The sequence below is a fragment of the Carettochelys insculpta genome, chromosome 2 (genome assembly GCF_033958435.1).
Source record: "Carettochelys insculpta isolate YL-2023 chromosome 2, ASM3395843v1, whole genome shotgun sequence".
Lineage (NCBI taxonomy): Eukaryota > Metazoa > Chordata > Testudines > Carettochelyidae > Carettochelys > Carettochelys insculpta.
In genome coordinates, this window is record NC_134138.1 from 115,418,911 (window position 1) to 115,444,204 (window position 25,294).

General features: G+C 41.9%; 1 protein-coding gene across 1 annotated transcript in view; it reads left to right on the forward strand.

Annotated features, from left to right (window-relative positions):
- The window catches only part of DCDC2 (doublecortin domain containing 2), a 105,190-nt gene that overhangs the window by 16,392 nt on the left and 63,504 nt on the right, over positions 1–25,294 (forward strand). Inside the window, 4 exon segments of the mRNA XM_074987591.1 lie at positions 11,711–11,787; positions 11,900–12,031; positions 17,141–17,287; positions 21,770–21,824. Coding sequence (XP_074843692.1) covers positions 11,711–11,787; positions 11,900–12,031; positions 17,141–17,287; positions 21,770–21,824 — 411 coding nt within the window.

Genomic DNA, 25,294 nt, shown 5'->3' on the forward strand with positions numbered 1-25,294 from the left:
TTGTATGGAAGACAGTGAAGCTGCCCAAGTTCATTACAACTGAAACTCTGGCCTGTAATCTCTGCCTTGGGGAGTTTACAGTGATACATGTTGAATATAATAGAGCGCTCCTTCCAGAACTTGCATACTCAGGGCCAGACACAGCCACCCAGGCACAGAGGGCACAAATGACAATGCCCTTCTATTAATATAGGCAGCTGCTGTGGAGTAAGATTTACTCTGGAGGAGGGCAGGAGATGGGTAAGTTAATATGACCCATGGATGTGAAGTTTGCTTTTGTAGAGCTAGCAGCTCTAGATATCTCAATGAGTACTTTATTTCCATGACAATAGAAGTAGACCTCTAGCTAAAGATAAAGAAATTATGGCCGGGTCTACTGGTAGGTTGTGGTTGCTTTGCGCTATCCAGTGATGTAATATAGCCATAAACCTAGTTTAATTGGTCAATCTTTGGTTTGGGTCAGTGGAATGGTATTAAATATTTGGAACACGGTGAATCTGGTTCTTTATCTTTCAGAAGCATACATGAAGAACATTAGTAATAAGCAGCATATTTTTTGTGATGGATAAAATTGTTTCATGTGCTGTGATAGCTAATAAAGTAAAGGTGACATCTGTCTTTTTTTGCTTTGCTTTTGACCATTGAACCATGAACCTACTTTCATTTGCATCACAAGCTTTAAACATCATGACATTAATAGATTTTCCGGTTCTTTTGACTCCAACTCTACCCTTAGGGTATGTAAACATTAGCTCTCAATTTTCCTGGGGTTAACAAACAGGCCATTGTAACAAACTATTATATGAGCTGATAAGTTTGGTATGCAACACTGTGTTGAACTCCTTCAAATTTCCAAAGGTTTAGCTACACAGTAACATGAGTAATGTGGCAAACACTAGTTTTGCTGGGGACATAGAGTAATATTACTGCAATAACAGATGGGCAGATCCTTTGCTGCTATAAATTGGAATAGGTCTTTATCAACTTTAATGAAGCTAGACTGATTTACACCAGCTGAGATCTGGCCCAAAGAGTAGCTTTTTACCGCCAATCAGAAAATACACATATGCAGGCATGAGGGGAGGCTCCAAGTTGTTCACTTTAGCCCCTTTGCCAAGGTGTTTGTTTCAAACAGGACAAGGCAGCAGAGGAGGAGTTTAGATGAGTCACATGTTAGCTAGAAGTCTGAAGAAGTGGGTCTGTCCCACAGAAGCTCACCTAATAAATTATTTTGTTAGTTTTAAAGTGCTGCTTTACTGCTTTTTAGTTGTGTTAGCTAGAAATTGACCCACAATTGTCAATTTCTTATTTTCATAAGCACTAAATTAATCATTAAAATAGTTCTATTGCCAGTGCTTCAATCCCGCACCATCAAGAACACAAGATTGCTTTTTTAAAACTTAAAAACCAAAGTAGATTTAAAGTGTTTTTACCGTGAATTTTTGTCGGATAGACACTTGTTTATGCTTTTTATAAATAATGTGATGGTATATTTGAGTTAACTATTTGGTTGCTAAACTTGTTTTTTTGTTTTTGTCAACAGTTAACAGTGGAAGATGTAAGTACAATATTTGTTAGCAGTGTGCTTATTGTTGTCAAACTTTGTGAATATTTAACAGACCTGGAGGACTGTGGTACATGGATAAAAGATGTGTAGAACTTTGTTATAGAATGACAGTAATTTTTACTTATGTTTCTATTAACTTAATGTACATGCAGAGTGGGATTTTCAAAGGGGCACAAGGGAGTTAGTTACCCCCCTCTTCTGAAATTAGTAGGATTTGAGCACTTGGTTCACCTAGAAACCCCAGCCCTAGTACCCTAGATTTTAGTATATGAACCTCTGTCATGCTGAAAACAGTGAGTTTGTCTCAAAGCTTCAGAATCAATGTGCTGTAAATATTTGAATTTCAGAAGCCATGACCACCTGGGGCTGTGATTTCATAAGATTTCAGAAGTTACACTGAGTTGTTTAGTTAATATTTGTATAGAAGACCTCCCAGGAAATCCCAGTATTCTGTAGAAAGTCATTTTGCTGATGTAGTATCAGTAGGCTTCTGACTGATCAATAGTGAGCAAACCTGGCATTAGAAGGAACAGTGATGTTGAAGAGGCTATCTTTTTAGGTGCAACATAACAGAGCCATCCATGATATCCCTAGGTGTTGAGATGCCATGCTGTATTTCACAAGACTGCCGGGGTTAGCTTCCATAAACGGAAAATTCCAGTGTAAAATAATTACATAAAATTGCCCCTGAAGTTGAAATTAGATATAGCACTCTTTGCTTGCTTTCTTAAAATTGTGCTGTCCTACTGTGTTCTTTCCTGTAGTGCAACAAGCTGGGCCCCCACTCAGACAAGAAATCATCTAGGCATTTTTCACCAGGTGGTGGAAAATTCCTGTGAAATGCCCCATTTGAAACAAATTGAAGGAACCTGGCTAGGAAAGCATAAGAGGGCCAGATTCCTATTATGCTGATTAAAGTGAAATTAAACTACCTTAGAAGATTCAGGTTCTAGTGGTGCTGGCATCTTAAGTGCAAATATTTACCCAAGGCTTCACTTGTGTTAATATGTAACTTCTTAGCCCCCTGAGGGGTCAGACACTATGCAGTTGTGGAAGGAAATATGAGCACATCAATGTATGCCTTAAACAAACCTTGCAGCAGTTATTCAGCTGGTGTAAGTTAGCATAACTCCGTTGACTTCAGTGGAACTGCATTGTTATGCACCAGCTGAGAACCCAGCCTTTTACGTTATGTGTTTTTGCATGTTTAAAATATATTGCTTTCTTGGATATACCGCTCTTTTCAGACTCACACATGGCTTAGTATTGGCTAGGGCAGAAGCTAGTCTAGTGCAGGGTTTGGCAACCTGTGGCTCCAGAGGTCTCTTTAAGGAGCCACTTGAGGCTCCGAGCACTGCTGTTGCTGATTCCGTGTGTAGTTCCGGAGGCTGACGCAGCTTAAACAAAGCCCTCCATTAAAATGGGCTTTAGTTTTGTTTGTTTGTTTAAGCAGCAGCAGTGCTTGGAGCCGCAAGTGGAGTCATCAGTGGTGGCAGGGAGCCCTGGAAGAGGAAGCCAGAAACCACCCACGTGTTGACCATGGGGAAAGGAGAGCTTCAGAGGCAGAGGGTAGCTGAGCCTGCCCTGCCAGAGCCATGCTAAGAAGGAGGTGGCAAGGGGGAGCACCAGTGGGGGACGGGGGCAAGGCCTGCCCTGCTGGAGCTGCACTGGGAAGAGGAGGAGGAGGCTGACAGCTGCTGATCAGCAGAGGGATGGTGAGAGGGTGCTGCCTCCCAGTCATGTGGGAGCTGCTGTCCATTGTGTCCGCTCAAACCAGTACAGGAGGGGCTGGACTGCGTGGCTTGCCATGATTGTGTCGAGCCCAGGGTGCACACCAGACACAGTGACTCCCTCCTGCCCTGGGCGTTACAGTGTGTCTGTCCCCACCCTGGGCTTTCAGCTGCTCCCTGCTTAAATCAGTCACTTGCCTTTAAACAGCCCTTAAAATAAACTCCCAACCAGCAGAGGGGAGCAGCAGGAGCGGTGGTTGTCTCAGTCAGGTAACTCTTGGGGATGGGGAGTGGTTTGGGGCTGACGGGGGTTAAGCCTGGGTGTGGGGGGCAGTTTGTGGGATGGAGGATAAATTTTGGGGTAGGAGGGTGGATTTGGGGGCTTAAGTGGGTTGAGCCTGGAGAGGGGGGTAACAACTTTCTAAGTGATAGAAATCATTGTGTGTGCGCTGTGCTTAAAACAGGAGTGACAAAACATATGGTTTGATGTTATTTACCGAGGACTGTCTCATATTTACCTGCACTGTGGCTCTTGAAGTATTGATTTTGTAACTGAATTTGAAAAAAGAGCTCTTCTCACTATTTCAATTGCAGACCTCTGGTTTAGTTTGTGAAGACTGTGCTGCTGGGGAAACAGAAAATCAATGTGTAGATGAGAAAAATATGGTTGTTAGATTTTAAGGGTCTGTAGTGCCATATGCAATGTGCTCATTGTGTAAAATGCACTGTAGTAAGCTGTAGTGACTACATGCTTATTGACTTGAAAATTTATGGTGTGCAAAACTCAGGTGCAGAAGTTCATAGTGTTTCGGCTATCATTTCTTTTCTCCTTTCTCCTGTACCTATTACACATGTAGGCTACGTCTACACGTGCCCCAAACTTCGAAATGGCCACGCAAATGGCCATTTCGAAGTTTACTAATGAAGCGCTGAGATGCATATTCAGCGCTTCATTAGCATGTGGGCGGCAGCGGCACTTCGAAATTGCTGCAGATTGCCGCCGCGTGTCTCGTCCAGACGGGGCTCCTTTTCGAAAGGACCCCGCCTACTTCGAAGTCCCCTTATTCCCATCAGCTGAAAAGGAGCCCCGTCTGGACGAGACGCGTGGCGGCAATCCGCAGCAATGGGAATAAGGGAATTCAGCTGATGGGAATTCAGCTGATGGGAATAAGGGGACTTCGAAGTAGGCGGGGTCCTTTCGAAAAGGAGCCCCGTCTGGACGAGACGTGCGGCGGCAATCCGCGGCAATTTCGAAGTGCCGCTGCCGCCCGCATGCTAATGAAGCGCTGAATATGCATCTCAGCGCTTCATTAGTAAACTTCGAAATGGCCATTTGCGTGGCCATTTCGAAGTTTGGGGCACGTGTAGACACGGCCGTACAGAGTCAGACTGTGGTTGCTCTATGGACATGTGCACAATGTGGAGGTGAGCACAAAGCACCTTGCCTGCCTTTTGCCACTTGAACCATGGATAGGTCTACGAGCAGTGATGTCTTCCAAAAGGTTAGCCATCACACTAGTATAAGGAAAGGCCTGCCCCATCCAGAACTGCCAGTACAGCATAAGTGGGAGGAAGGATCCTAGAAGCAGTGCAGCAGGTCTGCTCCCATTGTTTAGTGGGAATGCCAAAGGGACTTCCTATAGAGCGAGGCAGATTTGCTTTTTCCCCCAAAAGGTTGTTAGACACAGCCTGAACAACTGTGTGCTGTACTGTCAATTAGTAAAGCTTCTACTGTTTGTACTAAGGGAAATATTCATGTGCAGTTGGGGTAGGGCTAATGTTGCGCTGGGAACCTTAATATTTTTCCTTTCTGATAGCTAGATAGATAGATATTTGGTGCGTGGACTTAAACTGGCAACCTTTAATTCTGTGCTGATGTAAGGATTTTGCCATTAATTTAAGACACATTTGGTTTTAACAAGCATGCACACCTGTGTGAGGTTTTATTTTGTTTTTATTTGTGCCACATTTGGAGTGAAAAGAAATACTTAATGGCTCTGCCCAGGCTGTTCCTGTCTTGCATTCCCTAATGATGGCTCATGTTAAAAAGGGGCTATCTTGTTGTCTAGGTAGACCAGAGAAGGCTCTTGGGAATACATATGTCTCTTTGTTTAGAGAGTAACTCAAAAGACAGCCTCACAGGCTGAAGCCATAGTGTCTATTATTGGCAGAAATGCAAACCTTTCAATAATAAATGAGCCCTTAGCAGCTGTCAGACTGCATCTTTCCATGGGGGCCAAGGGCAACAACATAGTGGCCTACTGAGAGACTTGGCTAGAAATTAACGGTTTCATCAGCTTGCAGAAAAAAATGGCAGTAATTAATTGGACACACCTGGGGGAATATATAAGTGGCTTGTCCTTGATGATTAGGGAGCACTTTAGCTAGCTGTCCAATGAAGGGTGGGCCACTGAAATCTGGGTGCAATAGAATATATTGAAGACTGCGGTTTTGGTAGGTTATTTAATGTTTGCTGTGTGCATGTGTCTGTCTGTCTGTCTGTCTGTCTGTGCGAGAGAGAATACACACCTGTATCATGTTAATGGGCCCAATAATGCAGTTCTTATCTGTAGAACCTTTTGCTAAGGTAGACGGAAGGCTGTGAACACCTATCAGATGCTGGAGTTAGACTTGAAAATGTTGAGTAGCCATATAGGTGTTACGTGATGGGAAGTTTCTGGTGTGATGAGGCAAAACAAGCTGATGGAAGTTGATAAACCACAGTTTTTTGTGTCTTAAAATCTAAATAATATATATATCTTCTGAAATGGTTTCGGCTTTTTTGGCGAGTGACTAGGTTACTCTGAGTACATAGTTATATTAACTGTGAAAAGCATTCACCAGTAAGTTTTTGAAGCTTTTATGTTTGTTTAAATGTTTAAACTTGATACATGAAATGTTGGCTACTCAGTTCTCACTGATGGTTGAGGAATTGAGCTGCTAAAGCCTTGCATATATGATTGGGACTGTAAACTTAGAAAACATTTTCAAAGTTGGCTTACAAAATTGCATCTGCCAAATTGTTGTGCATACCCACAGTTCTCATTTATGCTCAGAAGTAGGGTAAATGTATAATAACACCATTGTTAGAAAGTCAGAAGGCTCATAGTTGCAATGCTTAAGGTCTTTGGAAAAAACAATCTCTAATGCCGATTGAAAAGAAGCAGTCTATAATTTTATTTTTATTTTTTACTATTTTTTAAAAACGTGCTCACTTCAGAAAGCTCAAGTACTTTCTGCACTTTTTTTTATACCTTTGTACTTTTGAACTTCTAACTGAAGAATGGGATCATTGGGTTAATTTCATTAAAAAGAAGGAATTTTTGATAGGTCTACACTAAAAGTTTTAGTGATACGGCTATTTTTAAAAGTCAGACCGTTTGAAAACTGTTTGTCTGCATTTTTGCGGACTAAAAACTTTCAACTCCCAAAAGCCATTTCTGCTTGGAGTCTGTTCTGGTCTGGCTATGGTCTGAAGAAGTGGGTCTGTCCCACGAAAGCTCACCTAATAAACTATTTTGCTAGTCTTTAAAGTGCTACTTGACTGCTTTTTGTTGTTTGTGTATGTCTTTAAGCACCTGTGAAGGACAAATGTTTGGTCACTTAGTTGCCAGTGTACACAAAGTTTTTGTCTACACTACCAATTTTTGTCACCAAAACCTACCTTTGGGGGACAAAACACTGAGAGTAATACAACTTTTGCGAGGGGGTTAAGAACTTTCACCCTAATTTTTTTTTCTCCTCTCTTCATAGTTGACAAAGAGTCAGTGTAAACTCTGTTGCTTGTTTTGTCTGCATTACAGGCTTCTTCAGGATCCCACAGCACCTGCCCCTGGGGCTCTGCATGTGTCCTTCCCCTTTCAAAGTGCCAGGGATTATCTGACAGCAGAGAGTGCTGCTGCATTTGGGGAACAAAGGGGAAATCAGAGGAGTACTCCTGTTCTGCCCCCCACTAGGAACACAGTGGTAAATTGAAATCATAAAAAAAGCCACCCAATAGGAAACATTTTTCTCTCCGTCCCAGCACCGAGCGTTGTTGCCAATTAGGATAGCTAGCAGTGACCTAAGGATCAGGTTGGAGCATCTGGAGCTGAAGGATCAGATCTGTCTCTTAGATAGACAAGTACAGTTATCAAAACAAAAAAAGCAGCCCAGTAGCCCTTTAAAGACTAACAAAATAATTTGTTAGGTGATGAGCTTTCATGGGACAGACCCACTTCTTCAGAACATAGCTGTACCAGAACAGACTCAATACACAGTAACAGTACAGTTATGTCACTGTTTCTCAAGTGTGGCCACTGTGGCTGAGGGGCTTTTTTTGTGGCCACAGCCTCCAGGGCTGTTGGGAAGGGTCTCCTCCCCCTCCCCATTTCTCCTGGACGAACTGTCTTGGTGTTGGTTGCTGGGGTCACCAGTTGAGACTGAGCCGTGTCCCTCTCTTGAGAAGCCTGGGGCACAATGGTGTTGGATCAGGCAACCGGTGAGAGACCCATCTTGCTTGGACTGGTGGGGATCAGGCTTTGGACTTTCGCCTAGAGGTAGTGGGGCAGGAGACTCCAGTTGCAGTACTCCGGCTCCAGCCCCAGGTTGTCTGTACAAAATCAGGCTTCAGTTTCTGTCCTATCCCCTCCTCCCAACCCAAGGCTTAATTTATACCCAGGCTTGTTGGCACTGAGCATGTCTGCTGTGAAAAATGTGTATGTGTTTAATGTCACTTCTTACAGCGGTTAGCAATACATAAATTACAGTCATTTGGACATGCACGTACGGGTATTTGTTTTTCATAAAGCTAATTAAGTAACTTAAGAAAAGGCATGAGGGCAGCCACCAACAAGAGTTGGTAGCTGCACTCTGAGACCATCCAACATTTTGTCCTGAGAACCCTTGTGTTAAATACTTAAGCCAGTTGGCTTCACGGTGCAGATTGGACTGATAGTGTCAGCTTTGGCCGGGAGGGGAATAGACACTGTATCAGTTGTCCTTTGAACACATCCCCAAATCTGGGTCTAAATATTCAGGCCAGTGGCTACTGATAGTATAATTATTGTCATCCTAGCCTTCAGCAGTACGTTTTTTCAAATGTTTCCTTCCGTGCTGGTTTTGAAGCGCTTTGCTGCTCTGGTTACCTTGACAAATGATCCTTTGACATTGACAGCAACTACAGGAACATCTTCAAAATATTCCCTGCTGGGCTTCCTTTTGCAGTCTGGAGGCATGACTGATTTCCCTCCCTTCCAGGGCAGAGACTGTATTTGAGCCTAAAAATGCATCGTTACTCGTGAGTTTAGTAAGCACTGCAGTGAACCACTCCAGGGGGCCTGCTCACAGTAGTAACCGATAATCTCAGTAGTAATGGCAGGATCTGTCCTTTGACCAATAGTTGTTTGACAGTCCCAGGCTATAACATCTCTTCAATTTGGTCCCATTAGTAGTATTTAATAAATCGAGGGTAGCCTGAATGGAACGTGTTATGAAGCTAATGGCTTAATATTTCCATGGCTATTTAAAGTCTAGTATTTTAATATATTCTATTATATAGCATTAAACTTTGTTTTACCATGTGACTATAATAGGTGGCTGTAGATCTTCTCTGTCTGTTATTTACATATTTGCCTTTTTTAATTATATCTCACTTGAAATGTTACTAATGGTAAATGTTGCCATTCTTTTTTGATGGTATCAAAACAAAAAAGCAGGCATGTAGCACTTTAAGGACTAACAAAATAATTTATTAGGTTATGAGCTTTTGTGGGACAGACCCACTTCTTCAGATGGTAGTTACTGTGTAAACCATGGGAGTTTCTTTAAGGGGTTGCTATACTCACCCACTTCCTGAATTCTTTGACATACATCATTGCTAAGGGTGGGGAGGAGGGGAAATCATCATGTTAGAAAAAAAGATTGGAATCTGGAACGACATCCTAAATAGGTTTTATGCAAAAATATAATCACTTACTGCAAATAAATTTGGAGCTTTAGGCACAATAACATATTAATACTTTTTAAGAACACCATAGTGGGAAGGAGAAACTTGAGTGTTAAACCCTTACACTCTAAGGGCATTCCTGCCCACATTCCATTCTTCTGTTGTGTGCAAATAAATCATTTCATGCCTATCTGACTTGGGGGAGATGCTGTTTTAAATAGCCAGCATTTTGCAGTCTGTTAAATTCTATGTCTTCTCCCACACCAAAGTATCATCAATTACTGCAGGCAGTTTAATGTTTTTTACACAGCTTACTCCTCCAGGGTGTGGATGTGCCCATATGGGGCAAGTATCAGAGAGGTAGCTGTGTTAGTCTGTAGCTTCAAGAGCAACAAGAAGTCCTGTGGCACCTTATAAACTAACAGATATTTTGGAGCATAAGCTTTCGTGGGCAAAGACCCGCTTCATCAGATGCATGAGTGGGGGTCGGTGGTTTCAGAGGGGTATTTAAAGGGTGCAGTCCCAGTAAGAGGGAGGGCCAGAGCTGACAATCAGAGAGTAGAGGGCCAGAGGTGGGGGTGGGGAGTCAAGAATCTAATTCTTGACCACCCTCCACCGACCCCTCTGCTCTCTGATTTGCTCACCTTGATAATTTTCTTTTCTGATTTGTCAACCTTGATTACTATTTTTGGTTCTCTATGCCTTAAATATTGAGTCTGTTCTGGTATGGCTATGGTCTGAAGAAGTGGGTCTGCCCCACAAACGCCCACTTAGTAAATTATTTTGTTAGTTTCTAAAGTGCTACTTTTCTGCTTTTTTGTTTTAATGTGAGAAGTGGTATTCATTAGTATCACTTTTCAAACAGCCTTAGCACCCCATTAAGCACTTATTTCTGTGTTGCTGCTGTTGGGGGGGCGGCTGACAGCTGGAGCCCTATCACCCCAAGATGTGGGTTGCCTCCCAGTGAGGGAATGGGGTAGAGAAGAGAACCCAGGTGCAGAGTTCTGGCTGTCCCCTTTATCCTTGACTCTCAAGTGTCACCTGGGGCTGATAGCCAGATCTCATAAAATCATCAGCAACAGCAGCAAAAACACACAGCAGACTCCTCTCTTAAGCTTGCTCTGTAGTCTGAGAAACATTGCTCTAGAGAATTTCTGGGACAGCAGTGGTTGGGATGAGCAGTCAATGTCAACTGGGGTAAAAAGAGCACGACATTTATGAAAGAGAGTGATCATTACACAGAACACCCTATGTCCATGTTCCCTCTAATTTTTATCATCCATGGGCCGAATAAATTTTGTGTGCACCAAGGCATGTGTGAATATTCACAAAGAGCAGAGAAACATGCTGCTGGCTGTGGGCAATTTGCTAATCAGCTGGGTAAGACCTGAATGTGGCTTGTGCTGTTTAAATGTATTATAAAGCATGTTTCTATTGGTATATACAGTGTGATGAATCCTATTACCCTATCTTGGAAGATGGTAAATGCATTTTCCTTTTATTTTTGGTGGTTTGTTTGGGATTTTGTCAGCCCACCTGGCTCATTGATTTGTGAATTGTAGTGAATGTAAAGACATCCCTAGCTGCGGGTTTTTTTGAGTAGGGTGGGGTGGGGGGGATATGTATTTATTTTCATGTGTTTTATTTTTTTACTTGAAAGTTTGAAAGAACTTGATGAATGTCATATGGAAAGTTGGCTGAAAAGAATTGGATAACTTTCTATTCAAAATTAATGTCATGGCTACTGAGCACTCTGAACACAGCGCTTATTAAAATGGGAGGCAGCATGGTCTAGTGATTTTAATGCTGATGTCTGGGGATCAGGCAGCTTGTGTTCTATTTTGAATGCCACAAACTTCTTCCTGAGTGAGTCATTTAACCTCTGTGTGACTTTTTCCATCTGTCAAATGAGGTTAATAAAAAGAGCTGTGTGAAAATGGCTGTATAAGAGCAAAATATTTATTAAACTTTTGTCAGGCCTCTGGGTACTTAGCTATTCCACTGAATTGAAGATGCAGGTTTGACCTTCTGAACCACTAGCCACGAACTGTGAGAACTAACACAGAAACATTGTCAGAAGTCAAGGTGAAGTTTAGTAAGCTGACCCTGGTTTGACTCAGCAGCACATGCTGAGGAGTCAGTAATGACATTTTCAGAACTCTGGACTTCAGTACAGGTTTGGCATAACACATGCATATTGGGTGGGATAGTAGAAGGAGTGGGGTGGGGTAGGGCCTTCAAGAAGGCACCAAATTGTATATGGTCCAAACTTTATAGCATAATATAATTCTCCCAAGAAGGGCCTCGGCCATTATAATATGCTGTTGTACCACAAAGAGTACTTCATGTCAGATGACAACAGTGTGAAGTTAGTTAAACCTACTGCTGGAAATGGAGGAGTCAGGTAAAAATAAAATCGAATACAACTTAAATAAACTGTCATAAGTTCGAGACAGAATACAATACTATAGACTTTTGTCCTTCCAGGTGAAGCCAATTACCCACTATAGAATCAATGTGTCTGCACGGTTTCGAAGACCACTTCCAGATCCATGCACTATTTTGTAAGTAGGATTTTCAGTTAGGGGATGTAATCCTTCATCATGCTTGTCTTGCTTCTATTGAGTTTTACTTAAGCATAACTAGACATTATTTCATTTCCCTTTATTCTTCCAGTCTGATTGCTAATGGTGACCTGCTGAATCCAGCAGTGCGCCTCTTCATCCCTAGAAAAGCACTAAATCAATGGGAACATGTTCTTGAAATGGTGACAGAAAAAGTCGCCCTCAGAAGTGGAGCTGTGTACGGGTAAGGAGAAGTTGTAGATGTATATTACATATCTACATATTGACATATGTTTAAATCTCTATTAAGAGAGCTGGTTGAGAAGTGAATTTCTGTTCAACAGGAAATTCTGACATTTTGAAATACGCTGCTTTGCCAATTCATGTCATGTGATCATGTCACCTGGTACTGGAGTCTATCTTGAACTAGTATTTATCCATTAGTAGGGGTGGGACTCAAACTGAGAAACAAAAGATTTCCACCACATGTAAATCCTATTTAAGGCTGGGGAGTGAATTAATCTAGGGCAGAGTTTCCCATACTAATTTGGGCATGGAACACTTTTGGGCTTGGAATATATTAACAGAACATATACATGCTGGTTGGAGGTAGGGGGTTTCATACCAAAATACTGCCGCAAGTAATGGTCAACAGTTGATTTAAAAGACTTAGGTTTTTAGATGTCTTTTATTTTACAAAGAACAAAAAATAAAGAGAAAATTATCTGAATGAACAACTAGGCTGGGTCTACACTTGCGTTCCTCTTTCGAAAGAGAGAAATGAGAGAAATCAAAAATGCAAATGAGGTGTACATTTGCATGTCTGGTACCTCATTTGCATATTCTAATTTCAAAAGAGCTTCTTTCAAAAGAAGAAAACCAGCGTAGACACTGTTCTTTCAAAAGTAAACCCCTTCTGTGAAAGAATCCTTCTTCCCCTTTTTTTATGGGAAGAAGGATACTTTCGAAGATGGGGTTTACTTTTGAAAGAGCAATGTCTACGCTGGTTTTCTTCTTTTGAAAGAAGCTCTTTTGAAATTAGAATATGCAGATGAGGTGCTAGACATACAAGTCTACACCTCATTTGCATTTTCAATTTTCCTCATTTGCATACCTCTTTCAAAAGAGGAATGCAAGTGTAGACACAGCCCTAATGTGTTGGTGGTAGGAGGACAGTTAGCTACCCTATACTTAAGTATAAATTTAAGAACAAACTATAAACAAAACATCAATAAAACAGCCAAAAGAAGGATGGTTAGTACTGTTCTTTCGTACAAAACTAGAAAGGACAATGTTGTTCGAAAAAGGACTGTTATTATTTAAAGCTTAAAGCATTTTTATGAAAAGAAATGCAAAACAGATTAGGTATGGAAAATATTTTTAAATTTTGTGCTTTTTATAAATTTGTTTTTCACAGAAAACAACTGGAAAATAAAAATAAGTAACATTTAACAGTTTTTTTAATGGGAAAAGTGGTTTCACGCCTTTTGACCACAAATTTGCTTTAATATTAGGAATGATGCTGGAGAGTTAGATCCTCATGTCAGGTTCAGCAGCACATGATTTCTCTGAACACAACTCATGCTGAAACAATCTGACTCGACACTGATTGTTTAGGCACGAATCACATAACAATTATACTATTATGAATGCGTTATAAATATTAATATACCTCCACTCTAAATGCTGTTCAAGTATTTAAATACCTAAGTATTTTTGATACTCTAGAAGTTGATGGCTGGGCAATTCTTGAGCTGAGTCTTCCTAAGCAGCACTTATCTCAGGGTCTGTGTCTTCTTATAGCTGGGTGTAGCCCCACTTCTTGGAGTACTGGGGGAGGCTTGAGGGCCTGAGGCAGCAGGGCAGTGTAAGAGAACCCAGACTGATGTTACAGCATGGGCTCGGTGGAAGCTCAGTGCATCAGGTGGCCCCTGGAGTGGGGGGTAACCCGTCACACCATGTTTGTCATCATCACAAGAATCACCATGGAGTGTCTAAACTCTCATATACAGTGAAACAGTTGTAAACAAATAGGCTTTATGCAGCTCTGGGCATGACATTTATCAAGCCAATGATCCTCTCTGACAAGCTCCTCAGAGTGGGGCCAGGCACAGGAAGGAAGGCAAAGCACAAACAAGTATGTCTAGAGCAGTGGAAGAAAGGGAGTCTGAGAGAGAGGGGTAGATGGCAGCTTATGTGGTATACCTTGAATCAGGTATTGCCAGGCCTCTGAGGGCGTAGGTGTCTTGTGCCTCCTGATGTTGCAGGGAACAATCTAATGGGGAGGATGTGACCACTCTGTGTCTCCTTTGCCTAGCAACCCTTCCTGCTCTGAGCCCAGCCTGAGGCCACCACCTTCTGCCTGCCCCACCAGAGTTATCTGCAGGAGAGGCAATGACTCAGTCCTTCTCCTCCTGTGCCTGCTTCCTGCCATATCCTGCCCTGTCCTCAGCAGCCAGGCCTGGGTGGAGTCTCCATAGCCATGCTTTCCCAGACAGCTACCATATAATGACCTGGGGTGGTGGGTGTGGGAAGTGGCTGGTCCTGCTTTCTTTGCTTACAGCCTGGGCTGGGCTTCCAGGTCAGGGGCCGAGCATGCTGGGGGGCAGGGGCAGCAGCAGCAGGACAGAGCCCCTCTTCAACCATCCAGCAGGCTAAGCAGCAGTCTGGAAATGTGCCACTTGATCCTGCATGTCCCCAAATGCATCCACCTATGCCAGAGGGGCATGCGGTGAGGAGGTACAAGGTGCATGGAGGCAAGGGCTGAGGGGTGGCCTAGGGGTGTATATACTAGGACAGGTAAGTTCTTTGTGGGAGTCAGTAATGATGTGGGGCATGTCTAGTTAATGTGAGGGGAAGAGGGGATTAGTAAACGGAAGCTTGAGGCAGCTGGATGGGTGGGTAAGGTCGTGGAAGGCAAGGAGTCTAGGCGTCAACCTTTCACCTTATTTCCCCACCACTGCCTCTGCTCTTGGCTACCCATTTCTGGCTCAGGTACAGGAAGGTAAGCAGAGAGCGAGGCCCCTGCAGAGTAGCCATCACAGCATCTCTCAGAAGGAATCATTGCATGAGTATCTGATGCCTAACAGAGACAAATGAAAAACCAACTGGGCTATGGACAGGTGTGCCCAGGTGGAAGGGGAAAAAGTTATAAGGCATGAGTGTCACACACCATGTATGTTACTTGTCAGATCTAGAATAATTCTCCTTAATGAAGTTCCTTTGTTAAATGGATTGTTGTTCTTGTTTTCACTTTAAACAGCTGGTTCTATTTAATTCAATTATTAGGATTTATTATTTTTAGTAAGAAACATAGAGGCTGCCAAATATTAGTTGTTAAGGCTTGCAAGTGGTTTATTAGGCTGACAGCATTTAAAAAGAACAACAAAAACGGCATTTACAGCACAAAAGATTCCATTAGATAAAGTGAAGGATCTGTTTAATACACCTATAGCTATACTCACTGACATTTATTTTGCAGAATTCTGTTCCTACACTACATTCATTTTCTTGCTTTCCAAGATTCTCCAAATAATGTGTGTTCTGGCAAACACAATGAGGTGAATTCAGAAATGAGTTTCCATATTGATTTTTGGCTTCCTTGTCTTTGTGGGCTTGTTTGATCGTTAATGTTGTTTCATTATTACTGGTGGCTTTTTTAGTGGCAACAAAACAGAAGTTTTTTTCCCCCTCCCCAAGTGTTGCCATTACAATGAAGTGTTTGTGCGGGGATGACATACTGGATATTCAGGGAAACAGGAAAGTCATTTTTCCTTTTTAGAAAAATGAGATTCTTTTTATACACACGCACATTAAATATATTATATACACACACACACACACACACACACACACACACTAAGAACAAAAAGGTTGCCTATGTTAGTATAGAATTTCTTGGAACTCAGTAATGAGGAACTTCCACATCTGGGAGATCAATGGTATACAAAAATATGTAAGAGTGTTTTTTTTTTTTTTTTGAAAATTGTGCTTTTTTGGTTTGATGCAAGATTAAGCAAAGTCTGTGCCTGGCCTCAAAGGGCAATCGATTTAGCTGAATGATAATGTCAGACGTTGGTGTGAAAAAGAATTATGGAAAAAAGTAACCTTTTTTTCTTTTATAAAATATAGAATTTTCTGACTTTGCTCAGCTCTGCCATCTTGCACAGGTCTGTATATGTGCGGGGGAAAAAGTTTAAGGTGGACTTATGGAAAAATTAATATTTGCTTGTGTCAGTTTACTGTGCATTCACTTGCTTATGTGCATTTGTGGATAACAGGTGCACACCCGCTAGGAAGCTTCTTAAATAGTGATTCCAGAATGTTAACTTTAATTATGTAAATATGCTCCTATTGTTGAGTTGTGGAACATGCTGTTCAGGGTAGAACCTTATCAGTATAGAGTGATTTTGTCCATCCCCTGGTGATCTCTTTTGTGTAATATTAGAGACTTGGAAATGAGGTGATTGTAACAGAAGAGATACAGTAATCCCCAAGTAACAAGGTTTCTTTTCCTATACCCATAGTAAATAAATATGTACACACGATAGTCTGTTACTCTGTATACTGAGATTATTATGGCAAAGATTTTTCTTGTGCAATATAGACAATAGCACTTACTATATTAATTGTTTTATACATACTGTTGCTTTCTATGATGTAAATGTAACCTGACAGTATATTAACAGTAACCACCAAATAAAAGTCCAAAGCAGCACAGATATTCTTCATAAATGAAACTACTATGCATAATTACGTTCACACTTTAAATGAGTAGATGGTGGGTTCTGAATCTTGCAGTCATGACCTACCTACCTTTTCCATATAGCAGGACAGGAAGTGGATTCTGAATGGAAAAGCACATCCTGGTGTGAAAAAGGCTGAGAATCTGTAGAATAGATCATTTGTTGCTTTAGAGAGCAGGGCATAGTGAGAATAAATATTTTGTGAGTACACAAATCCAATAATTCTTATACTTATTCCAGTTACAAGATAGAGGAAACCTTCTATCTATCTCACAAAAGATCATGTTTCATTAGCTAACACAATTAACCCATGGCAGTGAGAGGTCAATCTTAACTTAGATTTCTCTGCTAACTGGCTTGGATCACAAATACCATTGAGCTTGACCCAAGTTGTGATGTGGATGGTTAGATTGATATTTCTTTCCTTGTACAGTATTTGATTTTTGGGTGCTCAGTGGTATGTGTGTGATAGCTATTATAGCTCTGCATTTGCAGTCCAGTAAATTAACGACAAAAGGAATCAGTCATGATTTTTAAGTATATAAATTACTCCACCTTTTCAATGCACTTAGCAAAGCTAATTGAAACTGCAATTAATGTTTTCCCAGGCTCTATACGTTAGATGGAAAACTTGTTCAGAGTGCATCAGACTTGGAAAATGGGCAGTTCTATGTCGCAGTGGGAAGAGACAAGTTTAAGAAGTTGCCTTATGGTGATCTGCTGTTTAGCAATTCTACAATAAGGAGACCTCAGGGGTAAGCTCTCTCTGTGGGTGCACTCTTGAGTGTGTGTGTGTGTGTGTGTGTGTTTTGTACTGCTTGTGTCCTTGTGTGTTAGTCATTATGTTTACATACCCAACCCAATAAGACATGAAATCATGATCTGAGATACCCAAAATGTAACACAGAAGCATGTATTTATTATTATTATTATTATTATTATTAATTTTTTATTATTTTGATTATTATTATAAATTATTTATAATTTTTGAAAAAAAATCTGTGTTGATAACCATGAAAAAGAAAAGGAGACAAAGAATATTAGAGAGATGAAGAAAACTGACAGGAAGGGAGGATGTTTCTTTCATTAAAGTATCATTGAAATGAAGGTTTTGCACCACGACATGAACACCATGGCTACGTCTACACGTGCAGCCAACATCGAAATAGTCTATTTCGATGAATAACGTCTACACATCCTCCAGGGCCAGCAACGTCGATGTTCAACTTCGACGTTGGTCAGCCCAACATCGAAATAGGCGCAGCGAGGGAACGTCTACACGTCAAAGTAGCACACATCGAAATAGGGATGCCAGGCACAGCTGCAGACAGGGTCACAGGGCGGACTCAACAGCAAGCCGCTCCCTTAAAGGGCCCCTCCCAGACACAGTTGCACTAAACAACACAAGATACACAGAGCTGACAACTGGTTGCAGACCCTGTGGCTGCAGCATAGATCCCCAGCTGCCGCAGAAGCAGCCAGAAGCCCTGGGCTAAGGGCTGCTGCCCATGGTGACCATAGAGCCCCGCAGGGGCTGGAGAGAGAGCATCTCTCAACCCCCCAGCTGATGGCCGCCATTGAGGACCTGGCAATTTCGACGTTGCGGGACGCGGATCGTCTACACGGTCCCTACTTCGACGTTGAACGTCGAAGTAGGGCGCTACTCCAATCCCCTCATGAGGTTAGCGACTTTGACGTCTTGCCGCCTAACGTCGAAGTTAACTTCGAAATAGCGCCCAACGCGTGTATCCGCGATGGGCGCTATTTCGAAGTTAGTGCCCCTACTTCGAAGTAGCGTGCACGTGTAGACACAGCTCTACATGCCAAAGTAGCACACATCGAAATAAGGGTGCCAGGCACAGCTGCAGACAGGGTCACAGGGCGGACTCAACAGCAAGCCGCTCCCTTAAAGGGCCCCTCCCAGACACAGTTGCACTAAACAACACAAAATACACAGAGCCGACAACTGGTTGCAGACCCTGTGCCTGCAGCATGGATCCCCAGCTGCCGCAGCAGCAGCCAGAAGCCCTGGGCTAAGGGCTGCTGCCCACGGTGACCATAGAGCCCCGCAGGGGCTGGAGAGAGAGCGTCTCTCAACCCCTCAGCTGATGGTCGCCATGGCGGACCCCGCTATTTCGAAGTTGCAGGACGCGGATCGTCTACACGGTCCCTACTTCGACGTTGAACGTCGAAGTAGGGCGCTATTCCTATCCCCTCATGGGGTTAGCGACTTCGACGTCTCGCTGCCTAACATCGAAGTTAACTTCAAAATAGCGCCCGGCGCGTGTAGCCATGACGGGCGCTATTTCGAAGTTAGTGCCACTACTTCGAAGTAGCGTGCACGTGTAGACACGGCTCATGAGAGATATTCTAAGTCTCTCTGTCTTGCCCCTCTCCATTCAGAGTCTTCCTATAGTGGTATTAATCCACACAGTTCTATGCTCTTCAGTGGAACTAGGCTGGTAGTTTACAGTGGCTGAGACCCACCATATTTTTTGTGGTTGCAGATCATGTATATTTTTAAAATGTGCTGTAAACCAGTTCTGTGGCCCAGATGTGGTGCATGACCTTTCTCTAAAGTATTCTTCACATACACCTCTTTTTTTCCAACTACACACTCTTCGAGCTCTTGTCAACTACTGGTGCAAGGATGAAAGGGAGCTGGGCTGGGATTAACCATTTGTTCACCAGGAACTAGATGATGCCACATCAAGGTATTATTATTCCTTGAGGTCCTGATCCTGCAAATTCTGTTAGGCCTCATGTGAACTACCTTTAGTAGTCCCATTTTGTTCTATGGGACTGTACATGGTAATAAGTACTACACTGTCAGTGTTTGCTAGATGAACTTAAAAAGGGGAATCCGATGGATTGCTGTAATTTAAAAATTGGAGTGATCTGATAAATTCTTTAGAAAAATTTAGGCCTGGTTCTTTTATTTTCTCTGGTGTAGATCAGGAACAATTTCCTGATCATTATCTCTGCCATAGCTCCAGAAAATTATGTGAGGTCAGAATTTGTTTCATGAAGTATGCATTAACTCCAATGACATACATACTGGTTTTAGTGAACTATATACAGAGAATAGTAATAGAGAGGTAGCTGTGTTGGTCTGTATTCTAACAAAATAAAACAGCAGTAGTGTAGCACTTTAAAGACTACCAAAACGATTTATTCGGCGAGGAGCTTTTGTGGGACAGACTCACTTCATCAGATCAAGAGCATTTCCAGTACAGACTGACATAAGTACAGAGATTCAAAAAACAATTGCAATAAAAACTGACAAATCAAGGACATAGGACTGAAGGAGAGGGGTGTTGGGTAGGGGATGTTAAATGTCTTGCCTGAGATAACTACGGGCATCAAAGGAAGGGAAGCAGTCCTTGTAATGTGTGAGGTAATTGTTGTCTTTGTTCATACTAAGTGTTATTCAAATTCGACATATTATGAACTCCAATTCACAGATCACCCTATGCAATCTGTTTTTAAAGTCTCTTTGTTGTAAGATGCATATTCTCAAGTCTTTAACAGACTGGCCCTGCTCCACTGAAGTGCTCACTGACTGACTTATGTGTATTGAGATTCCTGATGTCTGCTCTGTGCCTGTTCATTCTTTGGCGAAGAGTTTGCCCAGTTTGTCCAATGTACATAGTGGAGGGGCATTGCTGGCACATAATGGTACCTTGACCAATATTATGTATGTTATATATATATATATATAGATATATATATAGATATATATATATAGATATATATAAATACATAATGTTGGTTGAGGTACCAATATTATATTATATATGCCATTGTGTGCATAGGGAGATCCGTGAATTGGCGTTCATGTTCAGATTTGACATATTTATACTTGGTATGAACAAAGACAATTACTTCACACATCACAAGGACTGCTACCCTTCCTTTGATGCTTGTAATGATCTCAGGCAAGACACTTAACATCCCCCACTCCTCACCCTCCTCTTTCAGTCCTATGTCAGTTTTTATTGCAATTTTCTTGGAACCTCTGTACTGATAGATGTCAGTCTGTACTGGAAATGCGTTTGATCTTATGAAGTGGGTCTGGCCCACAAAAGCGCATCACCGAATAAATGATTTTATTAGGTTTTAAAGTACTACGTTACTGCTGTTTTGTTTTATATACAGAAAGAATTAGCAGCTCATAATATTCGGGGAAAAACATTTGAGGCACTAATGGAAAGGTAGTGAAAAGCGTGAGCTAAGGATTTGTTTCTGCTGTGACCTAGGAGTGTGATTTCCCATGTTTGTGCACTAGTTCCCATCATGCTAGCGTGAATGTCAACAGCCACGTCACTATGGTAGCATTGGCTGCAGCAATGGAGGCACAGTTGAGCTTTGCCAACTACATACCCATCGATGAGAACTAGCATGAGTATGTGCGTGTGGCCAGAGGAATTGCACCCCAAGCTCGTTGTGTAGCCTCAGGAATACTGAACTAGATATACAGCTGCTATAAACTGACATCGCTACACTGAAGTCAATGGAGATACTCTGAATTACAGGCGCTAGGAGGATCTTGCATAGATTACAGAGTATCTCCTCACATTCTTCAGTATATAAAGTATACCATTAGTTCTCAACTTTTCTGGACTACCGTACCTCTTTCAGGAGTCTCATTTGTTTTTGTTCTCCACACCCAAAGTTTCACTTCACTTAAAAGTTACTTGCTAACAAAATTGGACATAGAAATACAGAAGTGTCATAGAATACTGTTACTGAAAAATTGCTTACTTTCTCACTTGTATCATATAAATATAAAATAAATCAATTGGAATATAAATATTGTACTTACATTTCAGGGCATAGTATACAGAGCAGTATAAACAAGTATTTCAGTTTGTACTGACTGTGCTAGTGCTTTTTATGTAGTCTGTTCTAAAACTAAGCAGATATTGACATGCGTTGATGTACCCTCTGGAAGACCTCTGCATACCCTGGCTCAAGAACCATTCAAGTATACATTATAGGAATTGCAATACATTTATTTGTATAAGCTAATGATTAAGCATTTAACTTCAGCCTAGTAAATATGAAATTGCTGTTTGCATCAGTGGGATTTCTTAATAAAAGAGTGAATTGGGTAAAATAATTGACTGCATAGCCATCGTTAGGTAAACAAACCATTGTTTATTATAATAAAGACACATATTATGTTTACATTATAGACCCTATTTAGAATCCTAAGGTATAATTTGTTTTCGCAGTTCCAAAGCCTCTTCACTGCCTCCTGTTGTGGGATTCCGAAAATCTAAAGGGAGTGTAAGTAGCAAATGGCACAATAAGAATTTGTGCTGCTAACTGTGCTTAATTCCAACAGATGGAAAGTCACTGTCTTTTGGTTTTAAATTAAATGTGGCTTAATAAAACCCAAAGCCACTGGATGGTATGTTGATTACTGCTTGACGAATATGGTGCTGTTCACATGTCAATTAGACAAAAGCAACCTCAGAATGGCCTCTTTATATTGCACAACATTTCTGAAATAGTTAAAGGCCAACTGTTGCTTTGTGATATTTCTCATAATTCTGTTAAATTACCTTTTATTAGTTTTGGTTCTTTTTAAAAAACAATTTATACCACAAAGGAAAAAACACAATGAAGACCTCTTTTCGTGGTCTTTAATGAACTTTGAATCCAGCCATAAAAGAGTTGCTACCCCATGCCCTAGATGTCCTTGACAACCTGATTCTTTATTGCTTTACACCCTGTATAGCCATTTATATCTCACAGACTTTGAAACCAAAATGGATCATCATGATCACCTAGGCTATGTCTATACTAGACATAGAGGTTGACTGCTGATACTCCGTGTTAGCTACACCAATTGCATAGCTAAAATTGACTTATCAGTGGTTGACTTCAATGGCTGGCTACACAGAAAAAAGTCAATGGGAGCATTTCTCCTGTTGACCTTTCTTAATCCTTGCTGCTCGCAAGGAGTTCTGGAGCTGACTTTGACCCTGGAAAGCGCCATTTCACGCATGAACGAAACAAACCCTGAGAAGATCAGCCCTGAGTAGGTCGATCTTCTGCAGTAGTATACATGTAGCCCTAGTCTGACCTGAACACCTGTGCAAGCTGGGTATAAAATGCTGCCAAATCTAGATGTTAGTGTTTTATTCCCATTTTGGATTCACTGTATGCAGAGGTAAATTAACACAGAAGTGGAAAGTAGTGGAGAATCAGGCACACTCTCTAAAAGTATAAACTCTGTAGTCCATTTCATCCACCCTACTTCCCCAAGAGACATCTCCTCTAAACACAATGATATATGAAACAATTGAAAATAAAAGCCTGCACTCCATTCAGTTTAAGTTTGATAAATGATACAAACATCAGTATAAAGTGGCTTTCTAGTTTTGTTTGCTGTATGTGAATTTCAGCATTCTAGATTTTTTTTTCCATTAGTTTCATTTAACCATGACAAGTCTGGAAAAAGAAGCAAGAAGATAGCAAGAATAATGGTTCATCCTCATAATTTGTCCGCTGTATGGTTGTATCCCAGGTAGAGAAGTAATGAGGACACAATACAAAACAAAACAAAACAAAACAAAACAAAAAACAGCTGATATACTGGTGCAAAGTACACATTTTATGTGTGTACAGACTTTTTACAAATGTGCAGTATTGAAGTTAACTACAGTTTGAACCTCTCTCCTGTAGCACCCCCGGGACCTGACCTGTGCTGAACGATAGAATTTTAATCAATATTGTCTAGCACATTACCACCACTTCCACTGCTTACTGGGCTCTTAGAAGACATTTAGGGGCAAATTACGGCTAAATAACAGAGTCAGCACTGGTGGCTGAAAATGAACTTTATGGGACCACGGGAAACTTGGCCACACCCGTGATAAGTGGTCATCCATCTAACTAAAATTATGCTGTATTGTGGAGTTTGCTGGACCAGAGAGCTCTGGATTAGAGAGGTTCAACCTGTATCTGGGACCAGATTCACAGCTAGTGTAAAGCAGTGGAATTTCACTGGACATAAGGGGCATCTAAAGTTTTACTGCTGCTGCCAATTTGGATCATCACACTGTTAAGTTATGCCATTGAAAGAAAAAGTTGAAGTGCAGCCAGATCCTCATTCCTCAGGAAACAAACAAAAAAACTTTAAGTCATGGGTGTCCAACCTTTTGGCTTGCCTGGGCCGCATTGAGTGAAGAGGAATTGTCTTGGGCCACATATAAAATATATAATATAGTTAATGTATCTAAATCACATAATAATGTTAAAAGTTTACTATCTTGTGGAGCTGCATTACTACCTGTCCAGGGCTGCATGCGGCCCGCGGGCCACAGGTTGGACACGCCTGCTTTAAGTGAAGTGAGGTGCCATTTCTATTGACTAAAAAGCAGGAGAACCCAATGAGCTTTTATTAAAAAAAAAAAAAGATGACAGCGTGCATGTTACATGGAAGATTTTTGTAAAAGCAAATCTTATTGTAGTGAAATCAGTCCTGAGGCTTTTGGTTATAGACAGGCATTTCCTCTCACCTGCAGCAGCAGGGGTTAAAACTGTCCTGGTCTAATTTACCCACATTGGCACTTTGTAGAACTAGAGGGCCCTCTAGTGTCCCAGATTTAAATGGTTAGAATAGTTCGAACAGCTGCAGCCAGTGAAAGTACCAAGTGGAATTTATTTGTCCTTTGTGATTTAACTAAATGACACTGTGTGTGCCTGAGATACATAAACTATCCTCCATCCCAAGGGAGGGGCAGGATCCTGAGCAGTCCTCCCAGGCTGCAGACCGTGCCTGGCCCCCTCCCTGATTAGCCTGGCTTTGGATTAACTGGGGCAGGGCATGGGCAGTTGACAGCAGCAGCAGCAGCAGCAGCAGGGAGTTGCCTCACCCCATAATCCACCCGCCACTCACCACACAATATGAGTGGCAGCCTGCTCCACTCTGCTGCGACCTCCCAGCCTGCTGAGCCCCACTTCTCTGTAGGTGTCTGGGTCAGCCTGCCAACTGACCTGTAGTGAAGTGGGGCTCAGCTGGCTGTGGAGCTGTGGTGGAGCTGAATGGAGCACACTGCCAGTCGCACTGTGTGAGGAGTATGGAGGGGTGTGGGGGCGGAGACAGGGCAAGGGGAGGGGAAGCAACTCCCCTGTTGATGCCCCCACCACCCACACCAGGTAACCCTCTCCCCCCTCCCATCTAAAGGATGGCTACAGTGGCCACTGTGGTGCCCCCCAAAAGCATGGGGCCTGGGACGGCCACCCCACCTCATCCTATGGATGGGATAGCTCTGTGAATACATACTTATGGTATAACTTTTATATAAAATGTATGGTGAACCACTTTAAACTAAGGGGAAAAACATGTGGAAGTCACATTTTCTTCAAGCTAAAGGTGGTTTTAAACTTAAAGGGAAAAAGTGCATGCTTCTCATTAGAGAAAATTATTAAGTTGGAACAACAGACACCTGCAACTCCAAATGAAGTCAGTGGGAGCTGACTGGGCTCCTATGAATACCAACTTCTAGAGATCCTTTTCATATGCATTACTGTGTCATTTGCCTTCCCTCAAAGATGACTTTCATATCTGTTCTTCTTAATTTGCCATGGTATGTTTCCATAAGGAGATATAGGGCCAGATCCACTGCTCAGTTTTTTTATATGAAATAGAGCAATTATGGGGAAGTAGGCAGCTGCAGGATAGCTGTCCTTTTTCAGGGTGCTACCATGAAGAACATCATTGCTGATGCCAGATACGTGCCAGTGCT